This window comes from Lepus europaeus, chromosome 2 (genome assembly GCF_033115175.1).
Source record: "Lepus europaeus isolate LE1 chromosome 2, mLepTim1.pri, whole genome shotgun sequence".
In the NCBI taxonomy this organism is placed as follows: Eukaryota; Metazoa; Chordata; class Mammalia; order Lagomorpha; family Leporidae; genus Lepus; species Lepus europaeus.
This window is the reverse complement of record NC_084828.1, coordinates 19,517,671-19,529,845: the sequence shown is the minus strand read 5'-3', so window position 1 is coordinate 19,529,845 and position 12,175 is coordinate 19,517,671. Positions and strand designations below refer to the sequence as shown.

At 45.5% G+C, this 12,175-nt stretch overlaps 2 protein-coding genes across 2 annotated transcripts; one reads left to right on the top strand and one right to left on the bottom strand.

Annotated features, from left to right (window-relative positions):
• Positions 1–4,886: 4,886 nt before the first annotated feature.
• Positions 4,887–7,839, bottom strand: LOC133750462 (nuclear receptor corepressor 1-like; the record flags this gene model as incomplete). Its single annotated transcript, XM_062180065.1, is given in 1 exon segment — positions 4,887–7,839. A coding segment is annotated over 1 exon segment (2,649 nt), but the record flags the coding sequence as incomplete, so codon positions are not given.
• Position 7,840: 1 nt separating this feature from the next.
• Positions 7,841–10,481, top strand: LOC133750451 (nuclear receptor corepressor 1-like; the record flags this gene model as incomplete). The annotated part of the gene is given in 2 exon segments (XM_062180059.1): positions 7,841–8,190; positions 8,192–10,481. Coding segments are annotated over 2 exon segments (2,640 nt in total), but the record flags the coding sequence as incomplete, so codon positions are not given.
• Positions 10,482–12,175: the final 1,694 nt, after the last annotated feature.

Genomic DNA, 12,175 nt, shown 5'->3' with positions numbered 1-12,175 from the left:
ATTATAACAAAATACTTGCTGCTAGGAACATTAAAAGGTAAAGTGGTTTGTTTGGCTAGGAATTCTTGTGACTTGAGGGTCTAAACAGCATGGCTGTGGCCCCTGCCTGTGTCACAACATAGCAGAAAAGTGAAAAGCGAACAGGCAGAGTACAGATGGGGTCAAGTGCAAGGAGTGGCTTCACTTTTTAACAATCATCTCCTAAAAGAACTAACTCCCTCCATAAGGGACCAGCCTTAATCTCTTCCTAGAGTGATGCTCCCCATAACCTAATGAATTCCCAAATGGCCCTACCTTTTAAAGGTTCCCCCAGCTCTCAATATCTCCACTTGAGGATCAAGCTTCCAGTAACCAAATGCTAGGGGAACACACTCAAAACATACCATGACCCATTCCCAATTTTTAGATCACTGATTCAGGCTTAATGACCTTGATGGTTGCATCATGACTGATATATCTACAAAGCTCTTCCTCCATTTGAATCTGGTGACTTTTCTTGTACAATTCACAAAGGGTGTTGTAATCTGTGTTGGCCAAGCACCCATGTCCATTTTCTGCATTGCTATAGCCCCAGCTTTTAGTGTTAGACACAAGTAAAACCTGTTGGTTAAATAAATGCTTACAGAAATAAAATAAATTTATGAAAGTGATTAGAAAGAATGTGTGAACAAATGTAGTAAACTTAATTTTTATGATGTTCTGGAAAGTAGTTAACATCCCCCTTCCTGTGAAATTTACCAACCTTAGGGCTGATGTTGTGGTGTAAAAGGTTAAGCCTTTGCCTGCAGTGATTCAAGTCCTGGCTGCTTCACATCCTCTCTAGCTCCCTGTCAATGTGCCTGGGAAGATGGCCCAAGTACTTGACTCTCTGCATCCATGTAGGAGACCTATTTTAAGCTCTTGGCTCCTGCCTTCAGCCTGGCGAGGCCCCAGCTGTTGTAGCCATATGAAGTATGAACCATTGGATGAAAGATCTCTCTCTATCTTTCTCTCTGTAGTTCTGCCTTTCAAATAAATAAATCTTTTTTTAAAATAGAAATTTATCAGCCTTATTTTAATTTTAAGCTTGGGCTTGGGGATAACATTATATCAATTGTTTCATTTTAGGAATTTTGTGTTTTGTTCATGATATAAGTAGAAATGCTTCCTTTAATATTTTAACTTTAATGCTGTCTCAGAATTACAGGGCCCAACTTACCTAAATCTATGCTCAGTACATGTAAAAAGTCAATGTTTTTATTTCCAAAGACCTATTTCAAACCTGGTGGCATGGAAACAGTGCTGCCTGATTGGATTTCCACCTAATGAATGGAGACCATAAAAAGGACTTATGTCCAATATCAATTATTCATACTCCAACAACTTGTGCATCTACAAGTTACAACTTGCTTCTTCACCAACAATAAAATGCAGCTTCACTCTGAATAGAATGCAGGGTGCTGTCAGGTAGAAATATATCCTGACTTGACAGTGGATATTTGCATCCATTCCTGGGAGGCAGTGACATGTGGCTATTACTTGGGTAAAACATAGCTGTCAAAGCAAAATCGCAGCAAGAGAGGCCAAAATACTGCTTGCAATACTCTTGCTATTTAACCACTAGTCTCTGAAGTTTGAGGAAAAGAATGAAAGTAGAACCTTTCCTAACTTCCCTTTGATTCTTAGATCAACACAGATGAGCAAGTCACTGCTAATACATATGTTATGGTAATTAAATATCTCAAACATTTCATTTTTTAAAGATTTAAAAAATTTATTTGAAAGGCAGAGTTATGGGGGGGTAGAGATGGAGAGAGAGAGAGAGAGAGAGAGAGAGAGAGAGAGAGAGAGAATGATCTCCCATCTGTTATTTGCTCCCCAAATGGCTGCCATAAGCCAAGCCTTGGCCAGGCTGAAGCCAAGAGCCAGCAGCTTTATCCAGTTCTTCCACATGGATTTAGGGGCTCAAGCAAATGGGCCATATTCTACTTCTTTCCTGGACACATTAGCAGGGAGCTGGATTGGAAGTGGAACAGTCAGTTCTCAAACTGGCACCCATATAGGATACTAGGATCATACATGGAAGTTTTACCCTCTATGCCACAATGCCAGCTCATTAAACATTTCAAAAGCAATGATACTTCATGTAATTATGGGTGATTAGTTTTTGGGTTGATTTTGAGCTTCCTTAGAAAAAGCAAAATCTTGGGTAAAATGATAGCTCCTGTGCCCTTTGATGAAATAAAATTCTTTTTTTATGAGATTGTCTTTCGTGATGCATTAAATATAAGCTGTATCTACTTAGATATGTGTCAGCCAAAATGCTGCTACTTTGTTCCAAAAACCTCTGAATTGGGGTGGTCCTGATGATAACATCCATCATTGTGAATCACGCCCAGTAGGAAAGGCAGCATTGGCAAGGGATAGAAGGTAGAAGTGGAAGGAGACAGCTTTTTTTTTTAAAGATTCATTTATTTATTTGAAAGGCAGAGTTAGAGGTAGAGAGAGAGAGACAGAGAGAGAGAGAGAGAGAGAGAGAGAGAAAGAGAGAGAGAGACAGAGAGACAGAGACAGAGATGTCTTCCATCCACTGGTTCACTCCCCAAATGGTCACAATGGCTGGAGCTGAGCCAATCCAAAGCCAGGAGGCAGGGTCTCTCACATGGGCACTTATGTCCAAGGACTTTGGCCTTCCTCTGCTGCTTTCCCAGAGCATCAGCAGGAAGCTGGATTGGAAGTGGAGCAGTTGGGACTTGAACTGGTGCCCATAGGGGATGCTGGCACTGCAGGCCAGGGCTTTACCTGCTACAACACAGCACCGGCCCTAGGAGACAGCTTCTTATGATGATCATTTTGAACTCAAGAACCTAGGATGTAAAGCCCACTTTGCTCTAATTAGAACTTTTATGCACTATGTTCTACTTGCTAGCTTGTAGTTTTGTAAAACACATTAGTCAGTTCAATACATTTTCTTATTCAGTGCCTATACTGGGTCCTGGGTATAGAGCTGTGCAGTAAACAGATATGCCCTGTCTGCTCTCACAGGGTTTGCAGTCCAGTGGAGAGAGAGGACAGAAAATAAGCAAATAAATAAACACATATTTAATTATACCTTGAGATAAGTTCTATAAAGGTAGAACATATGACATAATGATTCATAATAATGGACCTAGAGTTGGAGATCAACTCAGATCAATTTTTCAGGGAGGCTTTATCTTATGGCTTAGTATTTAAAGTGAAACTTAAAGAATGACATGGAGTCAGCTATGTCCAAGGTAGTCATTAGTGGCCAGCGTTGTGGCATAGCAGGTAAATTTGATGCCTGTGATGCTGGCATCCCATGTGGACACTGGTTCATGTTCCAGTTGCTCCACTTCTGGCCCAACTCCCTGTTAATGACCTGGGAAAGGCAGTGGAAGATGGTCCAAGTACTGGTGCCCCCATCACCCACGTGGGAGAACTGGAAGAAACTTCTGGTTTCTCACTTCAGCCTGGTCCAGCACTGGCCATTGCAGCCATCTGGGGAGTGAACCAGTGGATGGAAGATATATCTATTTGTCTCTCCCTGTCCCTGTGTAACTCTGACTTTCAGATAAAGATATCTTTTTTTTTTTTTTTAAAGAGAGTCATCAGCGTATGCAATGCTCTGAGTTTTTTTTGGAAAGTGTGTGGCAATAACAATCTGAGCCAGCAATTGTGTAGAGAAGTGGAAAAGTGCAGTGTACAAAAGCAAGGATGTTAGCATCACACTGCTCTATTTATTTGTCATTATTAATCATCTGATCCTGAAGATTCTTGATCTCCCTATGAAACAGTTTTCTCACCTGTTAATACAATTAAATATGGACATTTTTGAAAGAGATTATAATAATGTTTGGTACATCTTAAGTACTATTTGTTGGTTAAATAAAATGAAAATAGAGAGTGGGGTGGAAGGTAGAATCAAATGACTTGAGTCTATCCAAAGGTTGCCACTAACATGATTCACTAGCACTGACTCTGAGCAAATCTGATGTCTCTGCTCCGATTCCTCAGCAAAGAAAGAATGATATAACAGTAAAATATTCCTGTGGTTGTTTAAAGCTCTAAGAGTCTATGGGATTCTTCTGGTTGGCTTGTTCAATCTTGAAAGCCGCCATATAGTCATTTGTTAGTCTCTCATAGGATCACAGAGCTAGAGATGATCTTAGAGAGTTTCATTGCAACACCCTCATTTCATTGGTAAGGGAAGTATAACCCTGGAGAATTCTTTACTGTTCTGAGTTAGTGGTAAAGCTGGAACGTCAGTTCTGTCTGCCTACTCCAATAGATACATAAAACATAAACCTAGAGCAGATGAGAAGGAACTTTTGTCTATTTTAATATATTAAATTACTGACACAAAGACTTAAAAAAAGCAAAATGAAAGTGTCTCAATCAGGACTTTGGTACAAAATACAGCTGGAGACTCAGACTTGGTAATGGGAAGAGAGGATGGAAACTATAGGAGGTAATGCTGTATGGCAGGACTAGTTTCAATGGGGAACTTCTACTAACCCTAGGGCTAAATGAACAAAGACTAGGAGAAACAGCTGCTTGCGGAAAGCATATTGGGGGAATTGAGACTTGTTTGAGAGGCACCATCCACATAAATATCTAAAGAAAATGCCTTGTCCTCACATTCTTTTTTACTTCTGATCTCCTGCATGGGCTCACCATTGGCCAAATTCAAGTAGAAGAAAATGGATGAAAAAAACCCATTGAGGTAGTCCATGCCTCAGAGTAGAGATGTAGGCAAGGGTGGAGAATAAATCTGAAATCCAAAAGGAAACGTGCACCGTACAGAGAGGCTTATTGCATAGGGTCTTCTAACTTTTATTTCTTTTCTTTTTTTTTTTTTACACTGCAAAAAGGTCATCTATTTACATGAGTGATTTAAAGATATTATGGTTTTCTTTACAAACAGATGTAGGAACAGGAATTGTCCACTTTTAAAAACTCTACATTTCAACCCTCCACTATTAGAATCCACTGAATTGCGGCGTATCAAAGGCTATTTTCTGTTTCTTCCCGTTTGATGCTCCAAATGAATTTCCATCATTTCTCCATCATCTATGGCCCTGGCTCTCCTGAAAAGTCTCTGGGCACAAATCATATGGGCAGGTTTTTGACCTGCAATTAAAATACCCGAGAACGAGCCCCTCCCCATGCCATGTCCCCCGTCTGTGTGGTTCAGTCGTCACTGTCCGACAGTGTCTCGTACTGTGCTGAGAGCAGCGGGGCGGGCTCTCGCTCCCAGATCCTGTTCTGTTGGTGAGGAGCTGCCTGGTTCACAGCAGAGGGGGCACATGCGATCGGTGTGGGTGGCGTGCTGCTGAGCATCCGCAGTGTCAGGGGGTTATAAGGGAACTGTGTTGAGCCTGTTGAAGATGGCCTGTCTTCCCAGGCCCACCCTGGCGTCTGCCTGTGGTAGTCCCCCTCGGAATGCACAGAGGAGACCGAGGAGGGCCGTTCACTTCCCAGGTAGGCCTGCCCAGGGATGGGAGATTTTGATTTCCTACTGTTTGACTTGCTAATCAGCTTTGGTTTGCAAACGCCTCCTGAATGAGGTGATGGGTCCCCTTCCTCTCTCTGTGTCTCACTACTGGTCACAACTGACGTGCTGGCGCCACCAGGCACTACTCCCACAGTCTGCGACAGGACCACTCCGTGCTCCTCTACTTTGTCATCAAAGCTCCCCATGAGTGCCTTCCTGATAATGTCTTCTAGACCAAGATTACTGGCAGGATCAGCAAAAGAATGGCCTCGAGAGCTAACTGAGCCTGATGTGGTAACCGCTGGCAGATTAAAGATCTCAGTTCCTGGCTGAGCTGCTGCCATATCAGAGTCACCTCAACCAGAGGAGTTCAACTTACGAAAAATCTCCTGCTTCTTTGATTGAACCATGGGTGATGTGTTTTCAAGCTTGGTGAAGAATGAAGGCAAGTAGCTAATACTGCCTGGTGAGCGGGAATCACTCCTCTGCTCCGAAGGCTCAGCTCCCCGCTGAGACAAGAGCAGCATGCTTTCCTGCTTCTCCTGCACAACTGGAACCTGGGGTGGGGAGATGGGCTCCTAGGGCTCTGAAGAGACGTGACTCCTCTCTGGGGATTTTCCAGGCCTGCTTCCCCGGGATTTATCCACAAGATTTTCTGGAGAAACTCTGGAACCTGGTCTCTGATGGTGAACAGACTGAGACTGGGACTCGGGGCTGTAACGACTTGATGTTTTAGTCCTCACAGGCGTTGACACCAAAGCAGAGGGTGAATTTTGGAATGTAGAAGTGGGAGGTTGCGGGGGAGTCTGCGAGGGAACTTGATTTCTAGCAAAATCCTGTGTGATAATTTGACAGATGTGATCGGCAAGTGTGATGAGCCAATGGGTCCTGGGCACTTGTCCCATCCCCTCTGCCTGTGAGGAAAGGGGCAGCTGCTGCTGTGGAGATGGTGACTCCTGCTGTGGTCGATAGTGATGTAATGGTCCTTCATACTGTCTGCCTGGATCGTTTTCGGCTTGATTTGCCTTAACAATCTCTGGCTGATAGGCCTGCAGTTTTTCCTGGGGTGGTGCAGGTGAGCTGGCAGGACTTATGTCCTCAATAGCATCGCTAGTTGTTTCATACCTGTGAGAAGACAAGCTACTGGAAGAGTCTGAACCTTGAGAGCCATGTTCCCTTGCATCCTTGTCCGAGGCAATTTGCCGGGTGATGATCACGTCTATGAAGTTAGCTGCAGTAGTGGTGGTCTTCCCTCTGGTCCTGAGCTCTTCCTCATATCTGGACTTTGGAGGAGGCCCTTTATCTTTCCCAGCCTCAGAATAAACTACTGAAGAGTGAGGCTGGGGCTTGCCACTTGGAAAGGCTGAAGAAGTGTACAGACACTGAACAGATCTCTTCTCCACCTCCAGGCTTTTCTGCTCTAGCTGCTGCTGCTCACTAACTGCTGCTGACCTGCTTCTCAAATTGTCTTCTAACCTGGCAGCTTCATGCTTACTCTCTTTTGTTTTGGACACATCCATCTGGGGTGCAGAAGCTGCAGCGTCCACAAGAGCAGCCAGGGCGTCCGCAGCAGTGTTGTAGCGGGAGGCTGGCAGGCCTTGGCTTATGGAAGGGCCCCCAGCGGGCAGTGGCATGATTCGTAGCTGAGCAGTTGGGTCCAAAGGTGTGATTACGCTGGTTTCATTGGTTCCCTGGAAAACACTGGGTCTCTTCTGCAACATGGTCTCCTGAGCTCTTACTGACGGGGACGGGGAGCGAGCGTATCCGTGACTGCCAGGCCGGCCGGGCTGCTCTGAGCCTGGACGCAGGTAGAGGTCGGAGGAGGCTGCGGCGATGCGCTCCCGCTCTCGTTCCCGTTCCCGCTCTTTCTCCCTCTCCCTCTCTCTCTCCCTCTCCCTCTCTCGCTCTCGTTCCTGCTCCCGCTCAGCACTTGCGGCTGCAGCAAGGTGTGTTGGGTGTCCAGGAGACATAGACACAGGGTTGTACGGCCTGGGAGGGAAAGTAATCTGTGTACCAGGAATATATGTGATTCTGTCCATGGGAGGAGTGCTTGTTCCCCCGGGGTGAGGCACTAAAATTGCTGGAGGCATATTGGTCAGGTCAATGATTCCTCTTGTTGGTGGGTATGGGAGACCCAGTGGCTGTTCTCTTGGGGAGAGTCCTCTGGCTACATCAGGGCGCAAGTTCACCTGCATCTGCTGTGAGGTAATGTAATCATTTAAGATTGTCTGTCTTGTATTCTCCATTGCATACAGCTGATACTGACTTGGGTAGCCTGGAGTTGGTGAAAGCTGTCTCTGAAACAGGTAAGCAGCAGCTGCAGGGTCCAGAGCCCTGTGAAACGGCACTGTTTCTGCTCAGGAGGATGAAGATATTGAAGCCTCCAATGAGGAAGAGAATCCAGAAGACAGCGAAGTTGAAGCTGTCAAGCCCGGGGAAGACAGCACTGAAAATGCTCCATCGCGAGGAAACCCTGAGCCCGTGGCTGAGCTCGAGTCCTGCACTGAGACAGCTGCACCTGGTGCATCTCCTTCCTCAGCAGCTCCAAGCACAAAACCCGCTGAGAATGAAAGTGTGGAGACCCAGACGAACGACACCGTCAGCACTGAGACGGCAGAGCCGATGGACACAGACCATCAGGAACGCAGCACTGAAGCAGCTTCTACTCTTGATACCCCAACCACTACCAAAGCAGACTGTGGATGCTGAAATTAGGGTGCCAGAAAACAATGCTTCTAAAGTGGAAGGTGATACCAAAGAAAGAGACTTGGAGAGAGCCAGTGAAAAGACGGAGCCTAGAGATGAAGACTTGGGGGTGGCCCAGCAGATAGATGCCCAGCAGCCCGAGCCCCAGTCAGACAATGATTCCAGTGCCACATGCAGTGCTGATGAAGATGTGGATGGAGAGCCAGAGAGGCAAAGAATATTTCCTCTGGATTCAAAGCCTTCATTATTAAACCCCACTGGATCTATATTGGTCTCCTCTCCAATAAAACCAAATCCGTTAGACTTGCCTCAGCTTCAGCATCGAGCTGCTGTTATCCCACCAATGGTTTCCTGCACCCTATGTAATATACCAATTGGAACCCCAGTGAGTGGCTATGCTCTCTACCAGCGACACATTAAAGCGATGCATGAGTCAGCACTGCTGGAGGAACAGCGGCAGAGGCAGGAGCAGATGGATTTGGAGTGCAGAAGTTCTACCAGTCCATGTGGTGCTGCCAAAAGTCCAAACAGAGAGTGGGAAGTCCTCCAGCCTGCTCCCCATCAAGTGATAACTAATCTTCCTGAAGGGGTTCGGCTTCCAACAACTCGACCAACCAGGCCGCCACCACCCCTCATCCCATCGTCCAAAACCACAGTGGCTTCCAAAAAACCGTCTTTCATCATGGGAGGCTCCATCTCACAGGGAACGCCTGGCACGTATCTGACATCTCATAATCAGGCTGCCTATGCTCAAGAGGCAGCTAAGCCCTCGGTGGGATCCATCTCTCTTGGACTGCCACGGCAACAGGAGTCCTCCAAATCAGCTGCTTTGCCCTACATCAAGCAGGAAGAATTTTCTCTGCGAAGCCAAAATTCCCAACCTGAGGGTTTATTGGTCAGGGCCCAGCATGAAGGTGTGGTCAGAGGTACCACAGGAGCCATCCAAGAGGGAAGTATAACTCGGGGAACTCCAACCAGCAAAGTCTCAGTGGAGAGCATCTCATCCCTGCGGGGCTCCATCACTCAGGGTACCCCGGCTCTGTCCCAGGCTGGCATACCAACCGAGGCGCTGGTGAAGGGATCCATTTCTCGAATGCCCATTGAAGAGAGCAGTCCTGAGAAAGGCAGAGAAGAAGCTGCATCCAAAGGCCATGTTATTTATGAAGGCAAAAGTGGTGGACATATCTTATCCTATGATAATATTAAGAATGCCCGAGAGGGGACTAGGAGTCCAAGAACAGCTCATGAAATCAGTTTAAAAAGAAGCTATGAATCAGTGGAAGGAAATATAAAGCAAGGAATGTCAACGAGGGAGTCTCCTGTATCAGCACCGTTAGAGAGGCTGATATGCCGAGCATTACCCAGAGGGAGCCCTCATTCTGACCTCAAAGAAAGGACTGTGCTGTCTGGCTCCATAATGCAAGGCACACCAAGAGCAACAACTGAAAGCTTTGAAGATGGCCTTAAATATCCCAAACAAATTAAAAGGGAAAGTCCTCCCATAAGAGCATTTGAAGGAGCCATTACCAAAGGCAAACCATATGATGGCATCACCACCATCAAGGAGATGGGGCGTTCCATTCACAAGATCCCATGGCAAGATATTTTAACTCAGGAGAGCCGGAAGACTCCAGAAGTAGTCCAGAGCACGAGGCCCATAATTGAAGGTTCCATTTCCCAGGGCACACCAATAAAGTTTGACAGCAACTCAGGTCAATCTGCCATCAAACACAATGTCAAATCTTTGATCACGGGGCCTAGTAAACTACCCCGTGGAATGCCTCGGTTGGAGATTGTGCCAGAGAACATAAAAGTGGTGGAACGGGCAAAATACGAAGACGTAAAGACAGGCGAGCCAGTGCGTTCCCGGCACACATCCGTGGTGAGCTCGGGCCCCTCCGTTCTCAGGTCCACACTTCACGAAGCTCCCAAAGCACAGCTGAGCCCGGGCATTTATGACGACACCAGTGCTCGGAGGACTCCCGTGAGTTACCAGAACACCATGTCCAGAGGCTCACCCATGATGAGCAGAGCTTCCGATGTTACAATTTCTTCTAGCAAGTCTACCAATCATGAAAGGAAATCCACACTGATTCCTACCCAAAGGGAAAGTATACCAGCGAAGTCTCCAGTGCCTGGGGTGGACCCTGTTGTGAGCCACAGCCCATTTGACCCCCATCACAGGGGCAGCACGGCAGGAGAGGTCTACCGGAGCCATCTGCCCACGCATTTGGACCTAACTTTTATTTCTATTCAACATTTTGTTTGGTCATCACTGTAAGGTATCTTATGTCACATCATCTATTTGTTAAAAATCATTAGATGATGCAATGACATTTAACCCTTAGTTTGATTTTGGCAGATATGTCTAAGAATTTGTCTATAGAGTGTCTAAACACTCTGGCGGATTTACATAAAATATTGAAATAATGAGTACATCTAAATAATTAGATAAAATTATTATATTGATTCATATGAATTTAGCCATCGATTCTCATAAGTACAAGTATATTGTTATTTATTCTTTCCCAAGAGAAATGCATCTGTTGTTGAAATAATTATCTTGTATATGTCACACAGAGGCAGGTGCCCACACTGAACTTAAACTGGTTACTCTGGCTTTCAGGTATGTCTGAAGGACTGAGCGGGGGAGTAGGTCCACCGTTATTTTGTTTGTATGGGAAAGTAATAAACCTACTGAGCAAGATCCATTTTAAGAAGCCAACATTGTTTTCCTATGTCTCCAGTCTTCAGAGAAGAGTAGAATTTTTTCCAACATTAGAAGCATAGTGGTAAACATTTGGCACGTGGAATGCTCACAAAGCATATCCGAGTGCCTGGTTTTGAGCCCTAACTCCACTTCCAGTTCTAGCGAACTACTGAGGTGCCCCTTGGGAAGCAGCACCAGAAGGTGGTGGTGCAAGTATATGTTTGTACTTGAGTTTGCTGGTCAAACAAGTTACATGTGTGTTAGATATTTAAGCTATGTTGTCAAATACATGTACTCTTGCCTTGAAATTTTTAGAAGGAGTTGGACCTTTTGGTAAATGTTTTCATAAGTTGTTATGCAACAGTTCAAATTGTTTGCTGAGTTTTCATTTGATATTATTATTGTTAGTAAGCAATCTGGGAAGCCTGGCTTGTTCCCTCATTTCTCTATTTTCTACAAGGAAACTAATACTATTCTGAAGGACTCTCCAGGATGCACAATTTGATCTTTCGACCTTATAAAATGGATGGATAACACTTTTCTGTAATAATAGCATAGCCAAAATGAGAGCTTAAATAATGACTTCACAGCTAGATTTATTTTTCCATATACACAGTAAACAGGCAAAACCTCCCTTTAAGACCAAAGGACGGGAGAGAAAGTTTTACTAATGACATCAAATTTTTTTTTTTTTTTTGACAGGCAGAGTGGACAGTGAGAGAGAGAGAGACAGAGAGAAAGGTCTTCCTTTTGCCGTTGGTTCACCCTCCAATGGTCGCCGCGGTAGGCGCGCTGCAGCCGGCACACCGCGCTGATCTGAAGCCAGGAGCCAGGTGCTTCTCCTGGTCTCCCATAGGGTGCAGGGCCCAAGCACTTGGGCCATCTTCCACTGCACTCCCTGGCCACAGCAGAGAGCTGGCCTGGAAGAGGGGCAACCGGGACAGGATTGGTGCCCTGACTGGGACTAGAACCTGGTGTGCTGGCGCCGCAAGGCGGAGGATTAGCCTAGTGAGCCATGGCGCCAGCCTAATGACATCAAATTTTATAGATAAGGTGGTCATCATGTTTGTTAAAGTGAGGACATAGCTTTCCTCATTGGTATTGTTTACCTCATAGAAAAGTGACTATCAGAACATGCCTGTGACTTTAGATTTCTAGTTTAGGTCACTAAAAATTAGAGAGGAACTGATCACGCCCCTTGACTTGTATCCTCTTATAGGTTTCCTCTGGTCTGCTTTAACAAAAACCAGGAAGACGAGGAAGCT